Genomic DNA, 22,074 nt, shown 5'->3' with positions numbered 1-22,074 from the left:
AAAAAATTAAAAATAGAATTACCGCACGATCCAGCAATTTTACTTCTGGGAATATATCTGAAGAAAGTGAAAACAGTAATTCAGAAAGATATATGTACCCACCTTTGTTCATTACAGCATTGTAATAGCCAAGGTATGAAAACAACCCAAGTGTCCATCAATGGAGGAATGGACAAAGAAGATGTGGGGTGGGTGTGTGTGTATGTGTGTGTGTATACACACACACACAATGAAATGCTACTCAGCTATAAAAAAGAACAAAAATCTTACCTTCTGTGACAACATGGACAAACCTTGAGGGAATTATGGTAAGGGAGATAAGTCAGACAGAGAAAGACAAATACCATATGATTTTACTTAACATGTGGAATCTAAAAAACCAAATGACCAAACAAAACATGAGCAAAATCATAGATACAGCGAACAGAATGGCGGTTGCTGAAGAGAAAAGGGTTGGGGGGTGTGCAAAACGGGTGAAGAGGCTCAAGAGACATGAACTCAGAGTTATGAATAAGTCATGGGGTAGTAATGTACAGCATGCTGACTGCAGTCAGTAATACAGAACGTACTTGAAAGTTGCCAAAAGAGTAAGTCCTTCAAGTTCATTTGGTAGGGTGACAGATGTTAACAAGACTTATTGTGGTGATCATTTCAGCGTGTTATACAGGTATCAAATTATGTTCTACACCTGAAACCAGTATAATGTTACATTTTACACCTCAAAAACAAAAAATTTCTAAATGAGATACTGTTTCCACCTGTTAGATGAGCAAAGATTGGAAAGTTAGATAACACATTGTTTTGGCAAAGGTGTTAGGAAACAGTCATGCTAATACATTTCTAGTGGAACCTCTACACAGAATTTGGACAATATTTTAAATACACATTTTAAATATCATAAATACACATGTCCTTTGCCCTGTAAGTTCAGAATTCATCTCAGAGACACAGTGCTACAGTAAACAAGGATATTGATTAATTACAGCACTGTTTGTAATAGCAAGATTGTATGTAACTAAATATCCATTAATAAAAGCCTGGCCAGATGAATTCTAATTCATACAGTGGAATATGACAAAACCATTTATGGGTCAGCTCCATTTGTATTGGTATGAAATCCTTACTGATACATTTTGATTGAAGAATTAAAGGTACTCAGTATGTTTAGAGAATGCTTCCACTTGTGGGGAAAAAAAAATACAGCGGTTTTAACAAGAATCTACCCTCCAAGAGGCTAATAAACAACTGCTCTGATTGCATCTACAGAGAAGAACTGGGAGAGAGAATGATCTTTCTCCTTATATTGTTTTATACCTCGGACTTTTGCACCTGGGACTTTAAGTTTTTTGAAACATTAATTTTAAAAGCATAATTTCATAAATTATGTAGCCATTTCTCCATTGTTGAACACATTTAGGGTTATTTTTACTTTTAATGCTCACAAATAGTTCTGTAATGAACATCTTTCAGTATACATCTTCCTGCATACTTTGGGTTATTTCTGTAGGATTACTAAAAGTAGAATTACTGGATAAACAGTTATCAACTTTATTACATATTACTATGCTATTTTCTCCCCAGAGGAAGTACAGTTCATAACTCCTACCAGCCCATATAAAGGCCTTCTTTTTTTTTTTCTGCTAATTTGATGGCAGAAATCATACCTTATTTAAATTTGCATTTCTCTGATTATGACTGAGGCTGAACATTCATGTATCTCTGTCCATTTATCTCTCTAAATTTAGTCCCTCTTCATGCTCTCTTGTGAATTATTGTTTCTGGACTCTTACTCATTTATTTACTGTAGGCCTAATGTCTTTTCCACTCAATTTATATGTGCTATTTATATGCTAAGGATATTAATCTTTTGTCATATTTGTTTCTAACTGGGTTAGGTCTTTAAGGACAAGTAGGAGTTAGCCCAGGAATCAGGCTGGGGGAGGACATTCCTTTTATGGAGGACCAGCAGGCCTAAAGGAGGGAGGACTGAGGACACTGCAAGCCTTCCCACATGGCCGGAGTTGGTGGACCATCCTGGAAGGGGTGCTGGATGGAGTAGAAGGGATGAGCGGGAGTACACTGTCTCTGCATTTGATCCTTATCCTGCAGCTAATGGAAAGCCCTTAGGGGATTTTAACAGAGAAGTATGTAATAGGTTTTATTTATAGCTGCCCCAAGAGTAAGAAGCCTTGGTCTCCAAAGTAGGTTTTCTGATAGTGATTTCACCTCCTCACTCCACAAGTCTTCTTATTGATCACTATCCACCTTCTTAAAACAATTAATCTCAATTATTTCACTCACTCTTACTGCTTATATCAATAGCTCTTTCCCTTGTAATGCCCGGAGCTACTTCTCATAAGACATTCTTGGTGCTCAAACTATTTGTAGGAACACTTGAAGCAGCATTGAGAGACCAGATGATCTTTTTAAGCTTTGTGAAGCAAGAGACAATTTTTTTTAATGCCTTTTCAAACGATTAACTACTTGGCTTATACCAAGTATTTTTCAAAATTTGGATGGAGTTTATCGACCTCTGGAAGAAGCGTAGCTTAGAGGTGAAAATCACACTGGGTTCAGGACCCATCTCTGCCACTTACTAGACATGTAATCTTGGCCTAAATGTTCTGAATCTCTCTGAGCCGTAGTTTGTGAGGATTAAATGAGATTGTGTCTCTCCAGTACTTAGCACAGTGTCCTGAGTGTGGTACTTGCGCCATCAATCGTAGATGTATTTTCTTCCCCCTTTGGGCCCTCAAGACAGCAAATGACTGTGGAGAGCAGCCTTTTTCTTTGTAGTCTTGAGAACAGAAGTCTGAGGATATACCTATCCATATTCCATTCTGTATTACCTACTTCAAGGTCTTTCTTTATCCTTTCTTAAAGTATTTTTTCTCTGACCTTGGAGTTCAGGGTTTTATAAGTAAATCTCTTGGCATCGTACTCTGGTTGTTAAACCTCAGTGAGTCTTCCCAATGTTTCATAATCACTCCTGGGACATTTTCTTCCATTATAACTCTAATTACCTACCCAGTTCAGTTTGTTCACACTTATTATTCATAGGTTATATACCTTTGCCCTGTTCGGAAGCTTAATTTTTTTCTTACATATTTCTCATCAACTTACATAATTTTTCTATTTCAAATTTGATTTTCCAGTTTGTCCTCTGTCCTGGTTTCTATAGTACAGCATTAATTTCTACTTCAGCCGTGTACATAATCATTTTCTAGCATTGCAGTCTTTGGTGGTATCTTTTTGCTTTTCTTAAAAGTGGGCAAATATAACTCCTATACTATTTAGTTTTTTCAGTTTTCCTTAAAAGTCACCCAAATAAGAGGGGCCCCTGGGTGGCTCAGTCAGTTAAGCGTCTGCCTTAGGCTCAGGTCATGATCCCAGGGTCCTGGGATTGAGCCCTGCACTGGGCTCCCTGCTGCGTGGGGAGTCTGCTTATCCCTCTTCCTCTCTCCCCAATCCCAATCATGCACACACTCGCACTCTCTCTCTCAAATAAATCTTTTTTTTAAAAGAAAAGGTCACGCTACTGAGAAATAATTAAGCTAAAATAAAATTCATCTGTTTTAAGTGTACAATTTCAGTGTCTTGACAATGTAGATGTTGCGAAAACGCCACCCCAGTCAAGCTAAGAATTGTTCCATTGCCTCCCCCAAACTCTCCTTAGCCCTTCTATGTTCACTTTAAATGACTTCTGCCGCCTCTTTCATCTCTGTAGATTTCCTGTCTAGTTCCTGAGTCCAAAACCCTGTTGCTGTCCACTGTAGCCCTAGTATCATGCTTGTATAATAGGAATTCAGTACATATTTCTTCAGTGAATTCTCAGTACACATTTTGTAACCACTGCCTCTCAGAGGTTATTTCAATCTTGGTGTTGCAAACCCTTTTCATTCCATTTCCTTTCCAGTTTCATATTCTTTGTTGTGTTTTCCTTATTGATGATTGGCGTTTTTCCTAAAGATCTTTTTAATATTGCCTCTGATATATTCCCTAAGTATTTACTGAGTGCAGTTTCCGAGCCAGGCCCTTTAGATCCAGTGGTAAACAGGAAGGAGAAAAGTCCCTATTGTGTGGGGCTTATGTTCTAGTGAGAACTTACGTTCATAGGAAGGAAGCTTTCCTTCCACAGGGTGAAGTCCCCTCACCCTGTTATCCACCCAGAGTACTCATGACCTTCAAATGGTCCTTGAGCTTTCTCTCTCTTGTCGTTAGTATCCATTTTATTGTACATCACACAAGCCATAATCCCAAGGCTGTTGCACTAGTGTGAGAGATAAGAACCTGAACCAAGATTTGGACTGAAGGTTTGAAGGAGTGGAAGGTGATTCGGAAGAGATATAAAAGGTTGAAACAATGAAATATTGTGCTTGATTGAATATAAGGAGTTAAGGAAAAGGAGGAAATTTAGGATGAATCCCCAAATGGCTGACTTAAATAGTTAGCTGTATGAAAATGCACCTGCCTGCAAAGGAAAATTTGGGCACTGGGGCCAGGGAGGAAAGAGAATGGTGACTTCAGTTTGAAAGTGTTCAGTACAAGAAGCTGTAGGAGGTGTAGTGGGTGTATTGTGTTAGCAAGTCCAAAAGGCAATTAATTGGGTTGTATGGATTTGGGACTCAGAAAACAGGCATGGACTGGAGAGACTTGGTAGCCAGTGGCATATATATGATAGTAAATCTTGGGCACAGATTCAGTTAATGGAGGAGATTTTATTTAAAAGAAAAGAGGTCCAATAGGGAGCCCTAGAGAGTACAGCATAGAAGAGGCAGCAGAATAAGATGAACTCACAGAGTAGCCTAAGAAGAAATAACCAATAGATCAAGAGAGTAAGACGAGACACCAGCTTGCTGTAGAACTCTCCATCAGTAAAGCAAACAGAGATAACTCAGTAAAAAATGGCAAGCACTGACATCTATCTCATTATAAAAATTATTTATTTTAAAGGATCTTATTTTTATTAAAAATTATAATTTTTAAAGTTTAAGTTTAAATTTTTAAGTGGCCTGTGTATGCACTGAGTGCTGTTTGGATACTAAGCCTTGATGAATCTTGAGACTTGACATCAAGAAGTCAGCAGCCATCAGTGTCATGGGGACATACAACATGGTTTCATTAGGTAGTGTGGCCTCAAAGATGTGTAATGGTGAACCCACGATCCGTAAGCAGCACTAGGGTTGCAGAACACACTGGCACTCTCCTCTCAGTCCCTTGGAATCTGGGGACATGGCTAAATTAAGCAGCTTTCTCATAGAGGCTATAAAGGAAGCACTATCTTCAGAGACAAGGCCTATTTGAGTTAAAGCAAGTTGATGGAACACATGTCCTACCAAGCCATTGAAGGAGTTGGCCCCAGAGAGGCTAAAGAAAGGGTCACATTGTTTTGTTTTCGAGATACTTGACTTGGGGTTGGGAAAGGAAGGAAAAAGCCCCAGTGCTTTTTATAGGATGGGTAAGCAGAGAAACCAGATTGTGGGGTGGGGCGGTGATGAAGGATGATGCAATTATTCTATCAGCTTGTTTCCCAAACTCACGTTTTTGATGCTGCAGCCAACGTGAGCCTCCAAGTACTGTGATTATTAGGGCCTGTGTTGGAAGCAGGGAGGGCGTAAAGCAAGACTTCGGGCACTACAGAGCTTCCATTACTGTCTGCAGTTTATTTTGCAGCTGGGAAATTACAATGGGTGGGAGAATCCCATACAGGAGTTTGATCCTTGCAGCGGTGAAAGGATAGTCAGTAGGGCCTGTGTCCACACGGTCTCACAGTGGACCAGAGGGCAAAGGCTGGGGTAGAGAAGAAAAGCCAAATGGAAATCTGCACGAAGGAGCATGAAGAAACTCTGCAGGGCTTCAGGAGGGTGGAGGGAGAGGGACTGTATGAGCAGCATAGCCTTACTGTTTCTGTGGATGGGGTCGCTTTCTCAGAGTTGGGAGCTCTGGCTGTTGTGTTGCCTTTTATTTGTAAATTTTTCATGCCTTATTTCAAACAGCATCTGACTCCTCCTAGGACCATCCTGAAGCAGGCATCATGCGGCAGCTGCACATTTTCCTTTGGAATGTTCTTGCTCGGTGATACGGTCAAGAGACCAATAGCCAGAATGTGTTCAAGGATAAACGGTTTCCCTTGTAGTGGTGGGAAAAGCGCAAAGGATAAAAACGTGAAGGGTAAAAACCAGGCGGGGGCAGAACCGAAACATTGGTGGATCTCCCTCTCCTATGAAATTCGAGGATTCGGGCAGATTTGTGATTACCTTCACAAAGTTATGATCACTTGAAAGAATCCCTACAACTGGGGCATCTGGGTGTCTCAGTCCATTAAGCATCCAGCTCTTCATTTCGGCTCAGGTCATGATCTCAGAGTGGTGAGATCAAGCTCCGCGACAGGCTGTGTGCTGGGCTTGGAGCCTGCTTAAGATTCCCTTGCTGTCTTCCTCTGCCCCTACCCCTCCCCAATTTAAAAATCTATTCAGAAAAAAAATAATTCTTACAACTGAAAAACTGTCCTTGCAGTAGTAATTACTTGTATGGTTCTGAGCCAGTGCAGTGACTTCCTGGGGTGAAGAAAAACTCTATGTTTTAGACGGTGGAGGAGGAGGAGGAACAAGAAAGAGAAGAGAGAGCCATCATCACATCATTCATGTTAGAGGTGCAGTCATCAAAAGGCAACTTTTGATTACTTTAGACACATTTAATTCAAACACCTAGAACTTTGTTCCCCTAGAACTTTGTGGACTTTGGAGATCTGGGGAGACAACAAGAATACACAGCTGACTAGGTAAAAGGCTGGACCTTGAGCTCAGCTGATAGAAATCATTGAGTGCCATAAGGTATTTTCTAACTCTAGAGGAACTTCAGACTTCATGTTCTAAGCTGTACTCCTTTTTTTGCTAGCTATTCTGGGCTAGTCACTGGCTTCTAGAAAAATGAATTTAGTAACGACTTCTGTTGACCATTTCATTTTTCCAAAAAGCCCATGCAGCGTCCTGAGTGAAGAACTAAAACAACGGATGACTCCTGGGGTAAATTCCTGTTCCAAAACCAGTCCTACATATGAACAAAATGTTAGAATTAAATTGTGGTGTCCGCTCTGCTCCCATCACCACCGACAAGGAGACTGTTTTGAGGAATGGTTGGGTGTGAGGAAGGACAGCGATATTGTGTTATGTTAATAACCATCACGCTGTGCAAGAAAGAAGCCTAGAAATTGCTTTTAGCTTTCCTGGCTAAAATCTTGTTAGATTAGCAGCTATCCAGGAGAATATCTGATAGAGTCTACTAGTAAAAATCCTTGCCAAGCCTTCATAATGAAGGAGCCCCTGTTACATAGCGTCTGCTAGTTTAGGATTCCATTTCCAGTCATGGTTGCCCCAAGGTTGATCCTGAGTACCCAGGAGCACCTCTGCAAATACTCCCATTGGCTCACCGAGGCTTCATATGAACAACTCTCCAGGGGCTTATGACCTAAAAGTGTCTGCCTTTCTCCATCATGATTCTTAATGGCACAAGATTTCATTTTACTTTTGCTTTTTAACACAAAGAGACCCACCATTTGGATTTTTATTTTAAAATTTCTTTTTACTTTAGGAAAGTTGATCTAGAATGAAAGTAGTCTTCTCTAAAACAAGTTTTCCCAGTAAATTGTATCCATCTCCCCAAATACGCTCCCAGCTCCCCAAGAAGGTATATTCCCCTTTCTCATCTCTTTGCCTCTGTGTGTAAATGCTATTAACAGTTTCACGTGGATTCTTTAACTGATGTTTAAAGTTAAAAGCAGAGCCATCTGAGATCATAAAAGGACTGGAGAAAATGGTGTTTGCTGTGACTGACTTGGATTCCTCCTTCTTCTCTTGTCTTTAGTCTTGTGTACATGCGGAGGGCATGGGGCAAAGCCATGACTATGTAGGGGGCACATCAGGTTAAGGACTCTTGATTATCCAAACCATCCTGCTGTCTGTCCACACACCATAGTATGACCCTGAGGATGAAGGATGAAGTTGACTCTGTGAAGTGCAGAGAAAGGAGTACTAGTTCATTAAGGTATTAGGAAGAGCTTTCATTGATTGGGTTATGTGATAAAGCTGACTGCTCGGGGTGCCTGGGTGGCTTAGTCTGTTAAGCAACTGCCTTCAGCTCAGGTCACGATCCCAGTGTCCTGGGATCAAGCCCCACATCAGGCTCTCCACTCAGCAGCGAGTCTACTTCTCCTTCTCTGTGATCTCTCTCACTTTCATTCTCTCTCAAATAAATAAATAAAATCTTTAAAAAAAAAAAAAAAAAGCTGAATCCTTCCAGTAACCCTCAGAGGTAGGTAGTATTATGCCCATCTGACAGATGAGGAAACATGGGCTTATGTTAAGAATCTTGCCCAAGTTCACACAATCAGTGGGAGCCTGGAGCAAAGCTGAGCTTGTCTGATTTGAAAGCCGTCCTCTTGAACTGCTGTCCTTTGCTGCATGCAATTTATTTGGTGGGGAGGGGTCGTATGTGCATATGTATGCACTGTAGAGATGGAGGAAAGCAGGGGTGCCTGGGTGGCTCAGTCAGTTAAGCATCCGACTCTTGGTTTCAGCACAGGGCATGATCTCATGGGTTGTGGGATTGAGTCCCACGTCTGGCTCCCCACTCATGGGGAGTCTGCTTGAAGAGTCTCTCCTGTTGACCCTCCCCCTACCTGTGCTCTCACTCTCTCGCTTTCTTTCTCTCTCTCATAAATAAATCTAAAAAAAAAAAAGATGGAGGAAAGCATTTTGCTATGATCTCCACTCTCGACTATAGTAGGACCCTTAGGTATTATATTCCAAAAGAGGAATAAACAGCTAAAAGATGGGAGAATATTGGGGTGCTGACCCGAGTCAGGCATAGATCACCGTCTTGGTGCATGAATATGTGGCACATCGTTTCACCTCTTTTAATTCTTGCTTTGTCCCTGTACATTAAAAGTTCAATTAGCCACATTAATGGAGAGAACTCAGACGTGAACAACTGAAGAACCGGGAGTCTGAGGAGCAATTCAGTAGCAGTTTGCCATGTATATGTGAATTGTTTGTGCTAGATTTATTCCCCTAATCTGTTTGCTTAGTCATCCCAGAATAGTAATAGATGGGCCTGTCCCAAGAGCCAAGATCTAAGTGGATTATCCACAGGGGAATACAGACAGTTAATTCGTAAGGAAAGGCTTTTGATTTCATTTAAAAGCATAGCTTCAGACTGCTGACACTTTTTCTTTTTTTCTCCTGAATTCATTTAGAACTTATGCTGTCAGGAGGATAAGAGATGCCTTCAGAGAAAATAAGAATGTAAAGGATCCTGTAGAAATTCAAGCCCTAGTGAATAAAGCCAAAAGAGACCTTGGAATAATTCGTCGACAGGTAAGATGGTTCGATGATGTACTGTCTTTCATTAAGAGCTGTAAACTTTGACATATCCCCCTTAATTGGCCATCACTGCTTTTGGTGTTTATGATTTACACCACGGGGTCATGAAACTGTTCCTCTTACTCATATAGACACAGAAAGATGACCTATCATATTGCTGAACTCAGGGAGAGCATGAAGGAAAATATCAGCTTTCCAGAATCTCGGGAATGCATCCTTCCTGGGGGCTGCATCCTCATCGTTCACTAAAGGCTGACCTTTAAACATGACACTTTTTTAAAAACGTCCCTTTGTGAGATATATTTGCACATTTATGCATTGACATATGTCAGAGAACATAAATATATTCTACCTTTCCTAGTATTTTTAAAATCATAATTCAGGGTGCTGTTGCCCTTTCCTTGGAGACGCCATCGTTGGTGAGGAACCTGAATTTTGTTGTCACATGGAAGGTGTATCTGCAGGTGCAGATGGGGTAGAGCACAGCTGCTTAGCTACTGACCCTGTAACAGACCCTGGAAGGTGTTTTTTTCTCCTCTTGTAGAAGTGCCAGGGATCACCTTGATTTCTGCTTGCTTTACTCTTCCTCCGGAAGTGGACCAGAACATCTGCAGCAGCATGGTCTCCTGGGTAGTGTGATATGTCCCTCTTTCTGCAAAATTAATTAGAGAGTCAGAGGCCGAGTAGTCTGCTCTCAGTTGGTTTTCTTGTCCTCTAAAAAAAATCATCCTTTTCACTATTTTTCTTTGATTTAACAACAGTCATACCATAAGCTCTATTTCTGTTTCTTACCTCTCTTACTTGCAGTAAAGTTGTTTATAAAGTGTGGAAGGAAAATCCCTTACCATTTCCCTCAGTTCTGCCTCGAGTTTTGGAAAGGGCTTGTTTAGGATCATCAGGAGATACCAGCTCGGCTGACAGCAAATCATATCATACTATGTGACATATATATGTGTAGATATACATACATATACATCCCTAACCCTTCCTCATGCTTGACTCTAGGTGATTCCAAAAAAGAAGCAATATTAACTACTGTAGTTTTCTCTTTATGTCAAATTCAAAAGTCTTGCAAGGTAATGAAACAATCCCTTCTAGAATGACTTTTCAGATTCTGATAACCGTCCTTGAGTTCTCCAGTTTTCTAGCCACAGAATAATTTTGCCACATGCAGACAAACCTAGGAAATGATCTTCAGTGAAAGCCATGGAAAGATAATAGGATAGTCAGAAAAAGAAACCGATCTGCGTATTTGCATATACTTTGATACTGGCAGGTAAATGAGTTTTCATTTTGAAAACTGTAGGATGAAGGCATTTTGCAGGCATCACTGGTTGAATTTTATGGGATGCTTTAGCACTGGAACTTGGAAAAAACAAGCAGCCTGAGTCCTCATTTCACATAAACTCAGATTCAGTTCTTTGGCACTTTCTGATATAGACCCTGGCAAGCATCTCCCAAACAGACTGGCTTTATCCTTTAGCATAGAGTTGCAGAATAGAAACTGCTTAGAAAGGTGCATGTAAGTACTTTGTGCCGCCATTTCTTCTGTTATGTAATTGTCTGTGTCCCCTCCCAGTTTGAAATGCTAAAACCGCCCTCTCAAGAACACAAAGATTCTCCACTGTCAGACATCCCCAGTGAACCCACATTTAAAACCAGCTCAAAATGCTGCAACCTCTGGACCTGTGGGAGCCAGGGTGCCCTCCTCAGGACAGCCTGGCAAGGGCACCTTCCTTGCCGGTTGGGGACAGGTTGCCTACTTTCGGGCTCAGGGCACTTTGCCAGGAGAGCAGCAGATGATTATTTGGGCCCTGAAAACTCTGCTCAGAAAGGTTTTGACAAGTGAAAGCATTCCTATTCCATTAGAGAACTTGTTAGCCAATTACAGGTCAACAACTGGGAAGTTCCTGCTCGCTTCCCTTTCTTCCTAAGACTTCCTGAATCCAGGTGTAACATTTAACCAGGCGTAACACTTCCTGTGGTTAGCTTATGAGATGTTAGTGACTCCTCCAGCTGCCCTGCTCTAGGCTGGTATGAGCTGACTGTAGCCTAAAGGCCTGAAATAAAGTAGTGTCTATTTTCTTCACCCTGGAAGCTCTCATAGCCGCTGCCGCCTTCTTTTTTTTTTCTTTTTTTTTTTTTTTTAAATTTGAGGTACTTACTTTTATTATTATTATTATTTAAAGATTTTATTTATTTATTTGACAGAGACAGAGAGACATCAGGAGAGGGAATACAAACAGGGGGAGTGGGAGAGGGAGAAGCAGGTTTCCACTGAGCAGGGAGCCCGATGCGGGGCTCAATCCCAGGACCCTGGGATCATGACCTGAACTGAAGGCAGAGGCTTAACAACTAGCCACCCAGGCGCCCCCCTCATAGCCTTCTGACGTGCCTCCCTGATTTCCCATGCCTGCATGATCTATTCTCCACATACTGCCAGAGTGTTCTTTTCTTAAAAGGGAAATTAGAGCAGATTATGCTCCTGCTCGGAACCCTCCAGAGGCTTCATAGCATGATGGCAATAAAATCTGAAATCCTTAAGAAGCTCTCAAAGGCTCTCCATTGCTTGTCTCCCTCACACTTTGGGATGCCTTCCTAATGTCCCTGAAACACCCCCAGCTTGTTCCCATCGTGGAGGCTTGGTCCCCTCTGCTTGGAGTACTCTCTCCCCAGACCTTCTGTTGCTTAATGCCCTGTTTCCCTCAGACTTTTATTCTGATTTCACCTTCTCGCAGAGGGCTGTCTTGACCACACTGTCTAAAAATAGCCTTCCTTTTGTCACTCTGTCCCACAGCCTGCTTTGATTTTCTTTACAGCATTTATCAGTCCTGAAAATAACATCACTTATTGCCTTGTCTGTTTTCTCTTCCTCTGTGAGGATAGGGATCTCCCCTGTCATGGTCACCAGTGCCTGACTGGCCAGAGCATGGGCTCTGGGGCCAGCCTGCCTGTGTTCACATCCTGACTCAGGCCACTAACTTGCGACCTTGAGCCAGATATTTAACCTCTCAGTGCCTAATATAAAATGCAAATGAGACTAGGCCCAACCTCATGGGTTATGATGAGCAACAAGTAAATTAACACCTGTGAAGCCCTAGAAGGATGCTGGCACATAGTAAATACTTGCTGTTATTGTCATCAGGATTATCTAGAAAAGCCCCACCTATGGTGGGCTCTTCATAATCCTCTGTGGGCCAAAGGAATATGTGAAGATATATTTGGCCCCTGAGATCATACATCTCAGGCAGGGGGTCTGAGCCACCAAATCATGGTATCTTGCTGGCTACCCAGAACCTCTCCTCAAAGAGAATGAATCATGAGGAGAAAGTGGAAACCTGAGGGGGCCCTTAGCCTCTAATCTAATGAGACATAACCGGCATGAGCTGTAATATCCTTCTTATCAGATCCCTCTTCCTCTTGCATACTTGGACGCAAAGGCCATCCACCCAGATGCACATCAATCTCAGCATCACTTTTGCATGGATGACAAAGCCCCTGGACATCTTTGTACCTGTTGGATATGCACATCTGTAAAGGCAGTGCTCAAAGTGGAACCCTCCACCCGACTTGTCCTCTTCCGACAGTGTTTACCTCTTCCCTGCTGTCTAGGCTGTCTTGAAAGTGGATCTGGCTCTCTATGGACATGTCTTCAGTCCCTTCCATCAGGTGTGCTGCTAATAATACAACTGCACATGGTTAAGAATGTGAGTTTTTAAAGAAGTCTCTGAGCAAAGATTTTCTTCTGGTTTTTCGAGGTAGAGAAACCAAGGTGTAAGCTGGATCCTTGCCCATGGCCACATGGCCAGACCAGAGCTTAGAGCAAACTCAAGTTCAAGGACCTGCGCTCCTGAGTCAGTAGAAATGGAAGGATAAAGATATTCTTAAGTCATTCCCCCATTTTGCACCCAAGATAGGTCAGGACCACATCAACCCAGCACAGCCTCTCCTCAGAGTCCATTCTTCCTTCATGCCCTTACTATGGCGCTGAGAGATGTCAGCTTCATTGTGGCAACCCCAAATAGGGTTCTGCTTAGCGTTAGTATTTCCCATTCTCCTTTCACACCCTCCTAAGGATTACTCTGATTTCAAGAAGTAGGATGGCAGATCATTTTTCCTCCATTATGAGCAAGTCATAATGTCCTTTTGCTCACTTGTTCTCACTTGCTCACTCTCTATAATTATGGCCCACTCAGTAGAAGCCTGTCATACACTTGTTCTTTCTTTGACATTCTTAGTCTGTCAGTCTCTAACTTCTTTCCAGCGACAAATATCCTCTCATATCCTATAACTAGCAGGGGCATCCTTCCCCCTTTCTTTAAATTCCTATTATGTCCATATAAAATGGTTCTGTAAAGATTGATTGACCCTGGGCGCCTGGGTGGCTCAGTGGGTTAGGCTTCTGCTTTCGGCTCAGGTTATGATCTCAGGGTCCTGGAATCAAGCCCCACATCGGGCTCTCTGCTCGGCAGGGATCCTGCTTCCCCCTCTGTCTCTGCCTGCCTCTCTGCCTACTTGTGATCTCTGTCAAATAAATAAATAAAATTCTTAAAAAAAAAAAAAAAAAAAAAAAGATAGATTGACCCTGACAGCTTGTATGAGTATTTCCTTTCTGCTGAAAGCAAGTTCTGGACCAGTCCCCACTAAACCTAACTTACTCTCTGCTTTCCAAGAGGCCTCAAAAAGTTGGAGAGGCCTGGGTCGCCTGGGTGGCCTAGTCTGGTAAGCATCTGCTTTTGGCTCAGGTCATGATCCCAGGGTCCTGGGATCGAGCCCTGCACTGGCCTCCCTGCTCAGCGGGGAGTCTGCTTCTCCCTCTTTCTCTGCCTCTCCACCAGCTTGTGCTGTCTCTGTCTCTCAAATAAATAAATAAAATCTTTAAAAAAAAAAGTTGGAGAGGCCTTTTGTGTATGTGCCAGTTGGTGCCAGAAAGGGTGCACAGAAGTTGGGTTGTGTATAGGGTTGAGCTAATAGTTCTCACACAGTCTGGGCAGCAAAGAAGTACCTAAGTACTTTCTACCTCAGACAGTAAACAAGGCCCTTGGGTCTTTCATATCAGAAAGAAAAGCAAGAAGGTCAAGCGTGCTTTCATCTTGGTTCTTTCTTCCATTTTGCTGTTCTAAAGGTATTCCTTTTGATGTCTCTTTATAAGGCACAAATTAGAATAGCTCTCAGTAATCACCCCCCACTCATTAGAGTTTGTCATGCCACTGTGGATTTTAAACAACCAGACCCTGCCTTATTTGGTGTCACTACTTCTATGTTCTGTACTCTTGCAACTCAAGGTGACCTCTAAAGACCATTGCCATCACCCACGGGCCTTCTCTCCCTGTGTAGGTCACAGAGATTTTGTGTTCTTCAAAGCAGAAGTATTTTCCAAGCGTTTTGACATAGAGGGGTCACCTTTGTTACCTGCCTAGCTAACCAGCCACATGTCTGTGAGAAAAGATATAGAAGAAGCAGTGGAGGGTGGGAAGCTCTGGCTGCAGTGGAGGGTGGGAAGCTCTGGCTACAGTGGGTGTGCCTTGCCAGACCCGTCTTTCTGTACTTTGACAGAATTTCCCTGAATATGCCAATTAAGATTGTGACCTTAGGAATACTCAGCTACAGCCTAAATGTGCAGCAGCTTTATCTAGAAACCCAGTGAAAACACGTATCTCTGCAGAGGTTGGGTTTATTTCCAGCTGTGTGTTGCTCTCTGTGTTCATCAGAGTACGTCCTATGAAGCCCGTGCTGCCATCCTGGGTTCTCAGGAAGAAGCACTCCGGGTAACAGAAGGGGTGTGTGTGTGTGTGTGTGTGTGTGTGTGTGTGTGTACACAAGTGCATGCGCGTGTGTTATAGACCCTTTCCTTACACAGTTAACTGAGTAAAATCATAATCTCGGGGCACCTGGGTGGCTCGGGTTAAAGCCTCTGCCTTCGGCTCAGGTCATGATCCCAGGGTCCTGAGATCGAGCCCCACATCGGGCTCTCTGCCCAGCAGAGAGCCTGCTTCCTTTCCTCTCTCTCTGTCTGCCTCTCTGCCTGCTTGTGGCTTGTGATCTCTGTCTGTCAAATAAATAAATAAAATCTTAAAAAAAAAAAATCATAATCTCTAGGAGAGGAACAACTATTCTCTGTTGAAAGATTCCCAACCGGGGCGCCTGGGTGGCTCAGTGTGTTAAAGCCTCTGCCTTTGGCTCCAGTCATGATCCCAGGGTCCTGAGATCAAGCCCCATATCGGGCTCTCTGCTCAGCAGGGAGCCTGTTTCCTTCTCTCTCTCTCTCTGTCTGCCTCTCTGCCTACTTGTGATCTCTGTCTGTCAAGCAAATAAATAAAAATAAATTAATTAATTAAAAAAAAAAGAAAGGTTCCCAACCACCAGCTTAAGTAGGCTAGCGATTTAGCACTAAATTTACTAAAGTAAGGAAGGCATCCCACAAAAGGAGGTTCGTGTGCAACTTCAGTATTTGGGCGACGATACCTGATGCTGTAGTATGGGATTGTGCATGCTGGGTAACAGCAAGGTTTTGGAGCTTTTCAGTGATAACAGTTTTATACCACATAGGTCGTTCTTAAAGCCAGTGCAGGGTGTTTTTGGTGTGTTTTGTGTTGTTGTTTTGTTCTGTTTCGGTTTTTTGGTTTTTTGGCTGGGGTGTGGAGGGAGATAGGGGTTTTCTGTTTTGTTTTGTTTTGTTTTTGGTGAACAAATTCTTTGCGTATATTTTCTCCAAATCACATTAAACAAAAGTTGCTGTCATTTTAGAATCAATGATTACGTCTTTCTTTAATTAGAAAAAAAGTCTTTACCTGAATATTTTTGTAACTTTATTGCTGTTTATTATAACAAAAAAGTTTCAAACTGATTTGTAGAATCCGTTTAGTAACATAGGAGATTGAAATCCATCTCTCAAGAAGACACAGTTATGGCTGACTGTATTTGGTGTTCAGAGTACAGCACGAATAAGAAAAATCCTTGCATGTCATTTGGTTCTTGGTGCGGTCATCTGTATTCATCTCTTGAAAAGCAAAAGAATCCATTTGGTGTTTCAGTAAATATCAAAGTAGTTGTTTAAAAAAAAAAAAAAAAAAACAGCTTCCACAGAGAGAGAGACCCAAGAAAGAACAGCTTCAATGAATGAGTCCTACGGTCAGGTGAGTCCTCCTTTCATCTGATGAGGGGATAACGTCAGGACTGATGCTTCCACAGCTGGTGACCCCTGTGTCACCCTGCTGCTGGATGAACTCACGTGGAGACCGCTTTTGGGGCTGGTGGCGGTGACAGACATACTCTTGCTGTTAGGGGTGAGGTGAGACTACCCAAAACCATAAGAGGACAGTACTAGGCGTCAAGTGGGATAAGAGGAGGAAAATCCAAACCTTGCAGAGCTGATGACGAGCTTTATGTTGGCCTGTGGCGGGATGGTACTGAACAGTCTGTCAGCGAAGGTGAAGAACAGCGGGATCGATCGCAGTCACGCTGGGCATCCACCCAAAAGAGAGGATCTTCCTCATCGTGGGAAGAGTGGTCTGGTGTTAGGTCAGTAACATCCACTTCCTTCTTGCCTCATTGGCTACAGTCGCTGAAGAAGGCTTATGAAGACAAACAAACATTGAAATGTTTGTTTTTGTACGTGATTGCTGAGTACTTTCATAGCTTCTTTCTTCTGTCTCATTGGACACCAAGAACCATCTTCTTGGAATGTGACCTCATACACATCAGAACAGTCATTGAGAATTTCCGTAAAAAGCCCATCTAAAATTAGACTCTTCATGGGCAGCTTTTTTGTCACAGGACAGATCCAAGCGTGCTTCTCATTCATTTGCAGATAAAGGGCAGCATCAAAACACTATAGATGTGTGTAAGTCACTGCATGGCATGGGATTGCCGGCCTCATTTTCCTTAAAGGGCACATCAAGGATACCTGAAGGAATTTTACTCTCAGAAGCTGCAGTAAGTTTTCCTTTAATAGTTTTCTGGAATGATCATAGTTTCCAATACCCTTCATTTCTAGTCTCTATAATGACATGGCTGATGTGAGCTTTCACACAAGATATACAGAACTGGAGTAATTCTTTCCAATTTCTGTTGCCAAAGAAATGGAAATCTGATTTGGCACAGCTGAAGATAACCCAACCAAAGATGTATTTATGTTCAATTCCATTTTTAGGTGGTGATGCATAGCCAGGCAAAGGAAACAGCTTCCCATTTGCTTTTATACAAAGATGGTTGGGATAGTTTTGTTCTTGAGCGCAGCTTGACTCTGCCAGGCAAAGTACCAGCTGAACTTGGACTATATAATCCTTCCTAGCACCTGGCAGGGGGAAAAAAAAAAAAATACCTGGATATGTTTCTCTCTCTAACTTGGTAATGTGTCAGAACAAAAATAAAAACTTCTCTAGGGGTGCCCGGGTGGCTCAGTCAGTTAAGCGGCTGCCTTCAGCTCAGGTCATGATCCCAGGATCCTGGGATCGAGCCCCACATTGGGCTCCCTGCTCAGCACAGAGCCTGGTTCTCCCTCTCCCTCTGCCTGCCATTCTGCCTACTTGTGCTCTCTCTCTCTCTGTCAAGTAAATAAATAAAATCTTTAAAAATAAATAAATAAAAACTTCTCTTGAAATTGTTGGCTACTGCTTTCAGCTAAAATTGTGGGCTTGATGAGAACATCACAAAGGGGCGAGTTTTTAAACTGCCCATCAGGATGGACAAGAGGAATTAGGGAAGATGGCTGTTGCACCTCAAACATAAGTATCAAGCCATTCGGAGCAGACTCCATGCAGCTGTTAAAAATAGTAGAAGGGATGCTGGGGCGACTCAGTCAGTTGGGCATCTGCCTGTGGCTCAGCTCATGATCCCAGAGTCCCGAGATCGAGTGCCATGTGGAGTTCCTTGCTCAGCGGAGAGCCTGCCTCTCCCCCTGCTTGTGCACTCTCTCTCACTCTCTTGCTCTCTTATAAATAAATAAAATCTTAAAAAAAAAATAGTAGCAAAGAGGTTGATGTTCCAGGTAGCCCTTATTTTAGTTAACCTGACTGTGTGTATGTGTGAACATTTTCAGTGTTTCTTGGCTTACACTTAATTACTTTATTTGTAGGTCACTAAAAGCAAAGTAATTGCCCAGTTTATTGGCATTTTGGATGGTGATAGATGAGAGTCTCTGAAACTTTTTTTTTTTTAACTTTTGTTTGCTATTTTATGGTTTAGTCTTTCAATGGCCAATCAAGAGAAATGACCACCAATAACTTTTTTAGAGTGCTGGTTGTGAAATGAGAAGCTCGTGAACAATGTCTGTCTTCTCTCACTGTCAGTCACTGCAACATCCATTCCAGTGCCCTAAATAGTGGGTAAAACTTGAATTAAAGGGCACCTGGGTGGCTCAATTTGTTAAGCAACTGCCAGCAGCTCAGGTCATGATCCTGGAGTCCTGGGATTGAGTCCCGCATCGGGCTCTCTCTCTCTCTCTCTCTCTCAAATAAATAAATAAAATCTTAAAAAATATATTAAATGGGATCTTAATATTTAAAAAAAAAACTTGAATTAAAAGTCATATCTTACCCACGGTTCTCATCCTTTAAAGAAGCCTGTGAAAAGGGAGGATGGTTTTAGATCCTTTGGAAGAAAAGTAACAGCACACTGTCTATCTCTCTTTGTGTATACCTTTGGCATAAGTACCATTTTGATAGTTTAGGGGAATCTCTAAGATTTACATGACAGTTGTTTTGATGGAATAAAGAAAAGTCAACTCCTACATTAGGGACAGTGAAAATATATGAAAAGAGGACCCCCTGGGTGGCTCAGTTGGTTAAGCATCTGCCTTCAGCTCAGGTCATGATCCCAGGGTTTTGGAATCAAGTCTTAGACTGGGCTCCCTGCTCAGCGGGGAGTCTGCTTCCCCCTCTTCCTCTGCCCCTCCCCCTTGCTCGTGCTCATGCTTTCTCTCTCAAATAAATAAATAAAATCTTTAAAAAAGAGAGAGAAAGTGAGAAAGCAAAATACATGAAAAGAATTATATACACTATTCATAATAGCTAAAGGGTGGAAGCAACACAGATTCCCACCAGTGGGTCAACAGATAAACAAAATGCTGTGTATACTTACAATGGAATATTAGTCAGCTTTTAAAAAAGCAGCAATTTCTGACACATGCTGCAGCATGGATGAACCTGCAGGACATTACACAAGTGAAGGAAGTGGGTGAAGGAAGTGGGTCACGGAAGGACAGATTGTAGGTGGTGGTTGCCAGGCGCTGGAGGAAACCGGGTTAAAAATGGTTAAAATGGTTAATTTTAAGGGACTTTTCTCCACAATAAAAAAATCTGCCCCTCCCCCACAAAAAAAGAATTATAGCTGGTCATCAATTTTTTCCTTACTCAGGAAAGATAAAATTAAGTGCTTTAGACATTGGTATTTAAGCATGGGGAACTTAAGTCATTTGAAGCTTGAACAAGTGGATTTGTATCTGTGAACCTTCAGTTTCTTATCTGTAAAATCAAAGGATTATATGATGATTTTTCTAAAGCTTCTTCCAGTTCTAAAATCCCATGGTTTAACATTTCACATAAATATCTGTCCCCTTCTTTATTTGCAGAAACCTGCCTAATACATTTTTTTTTTTAAATAAACTACTCTGTGCTCAGCTTTCCTTGACCAATTTTTACTAAGATCTTAACTCAACAGAGTTTGGGCTATAGATAAGTAAAGTTGTAAGCCAGCTATGTATTTATACCATCATAAATTTCAGGACTTTCTCTTGGTCAAACCTTTCTGCTACAAGAAAAGTCAGAAAATTGAATTATTTTATTAATGTTGCTAGAACCTCTGCTATTAGCCTTCCTTTCTGATAGAAGATGTGTTACTAGTACTACAGCACATCTCTGAGCAAGACATTTTCTTTCAAAGAAAATTAAGTAGCAATTCAAGAGCAATAATACATTAACTAGATAGGCAAGAAAAAGATTAAGGTGGTCTCCTCGAGCCCCACCTTCATGTTAATGCTAGTTTCTTGATTTGACTTCTCCCCGTTCCCTGGCTGGCTTCTCAGCTGCATGAAACATGATCTGTTAGATAAATCGAATGACACTATATATTCTGTAATTCCATGCCCACAGTTTCTTTCCCTAGATATTTATCAAGCACCTAGTCTATGCAATCTAATTATGAGTTGACTTTATAAGCTCTTTGGAAGCAGAGTTGGGATTGGAATTTTGAAGCCCATCAGGACCTTGTAGATGGTCTTTCTCATTTTGACTCTCAGGAGACAAACCTTTCGTCTTCATTCTAGTTCACACCTATTTGTTCATTTAATAGAACAGAAATATATGGACTCTAAAAGGGTACCCCAGCAATACTTTCCCGCATGCCTATATAGATCAACTAAGATTAGATCAGAAGATCAATCTTCATATTTAAAAACTAATAAAGCAGTCAGAAGCAAAGGAGATTTAAGCACTCTGTCTTGGACTTCAATAAAAATCCTCAGGAAATCAACATGAATTTATATACAGTGACCGGAATTGCTCCCTGAGTGAACCCTGCATCTTTTGGATATCTGAATTCTTTCAGTATGAATGAAAGATTCCCCAAACCCCTGTCAAATGAGAAGGGTTGATTACTTTTATAGCTTGGCCAATGTATGACATTCATTTTTTTTCCGTCTGTTCAATATATAGTTTCTCTGCAGCTATAAAAAAAAAACTTCATAGAAGAATTTGAGCTAATTTCCTCCCTCCCTGCATTTTCTAGAAATTCTAGTAAATCCTCGAGTCTGGGGCAATACTGATGGCATTCCTATAGAAGAAATGCCTGTCAGCAATTGTGCCTTAAATTTGCATGACCCCTCCAAGATCGACATGTACAAAACAAGATTCCATTTTCTTTCTGCATTTTTCATATACAGTAATAGTTCTTTTTTTTTTTTAAGATTTTATTTATTTATTTGACAGAGATCACAAGTAGACAGAGAAGCAGGCAGAGAGGGGAGGAAGCAGGCTCCCCGCTGAGCAGAGAGCCCGACGCAGGGCTCTATCCCAGGACCCTGGGATCATGACCTGAGCCGAAGGCAGAGGCCTTAACCCACTGAGCCACCCAGGCACCCCAGTAATAGTTCTTTTTCATACTTGCGTGTTCAGAAGAGTTCGTGAGGAAGGCAACAGTAATGCTATTTATAGAAAGTTTTGGTTGGGTTTTCATTTGGGAACCCCTATTATCCTTCTCCCATGTAGCCTACTGAACTTTTCACTCTTGAATTCCTCGAAGAACCATTTTTGTTGCTGAAGCATCCAAAGTGGAAGTAGATACCATGAACTCTAGAGCAGAAAGTACATTGATCCATAGCAAGAGTGGAAGTTGTAATCTCAGCTCTGATAGGACCATACTGTGTGATCTTGGGGTCCTTGTTTATTTGCCTCATCGACAGCATGTGTAAAGAGATGGTTTTATTGATAAAGGTGATGAGGGTCTGTAGTGGTGGTGGTGGTGGTGATTGTGTGCTTGCTGTCAGTGTTGGCTCATTGTGCCCTCTTCCCGCACTGACACTACAAAGCAGTTTGAACAAACTGTCTCAGTTTCTAACAGCAGCCTTGTGAGAAAATGCTGGTTTCCTCATGCATTAGATGAGGAAATTGAGACTTTGTGTTTTGGAATAACTCCCCAAGGACACACAATTAGGGGAATGGTGGGCCCACATCTAGTCTCATTTTTCAGCCAGTTCTTA

At 41.8% G+C, this 22,074-nt stretch overlaps 1 protein-coding gene across 3 annotated transcripts in view; it reads left to right on the top strand.

The window, feature by feature from the left end:
* The window catches only part of LYRM4 (LYR motif containing 4), a 159,785-nt gene that overhangs the window by 31,518 nt on the left and 106,193 nt on the right, over nucleotides 1-22,074 (top strand). For all 3 annotated transcript variants that reach the window (XM_080807002.1, XM_080807001.1, XM_080807003.1), the window contains exon 2: nucleotides 9,254-9,374. In XM_080807002.1, coding sequence (XP_080663128.1) covers nucleotides 9,254-9,374 — 121 coding nt within the window. The remainder of the gene's footprint in view (nucleotides 1-9,253; nucleotides 9,375-22,074) is intronic.

The sequence above is a fragment of the Martes martes genome (assembly GCF_963455335.1).
Source record: "Martes martes genome assembly, chromosome: 6".
NCBI lineage: Eukaryota > Metazoa > Chordata > Mammalia > Carnivora > Mustelidae > Martes > Martes martes.
Note: the sequence above shows the minus strand (reverse complement) of the source record. Positions and strands in the feature narration are given on the sequence as shown.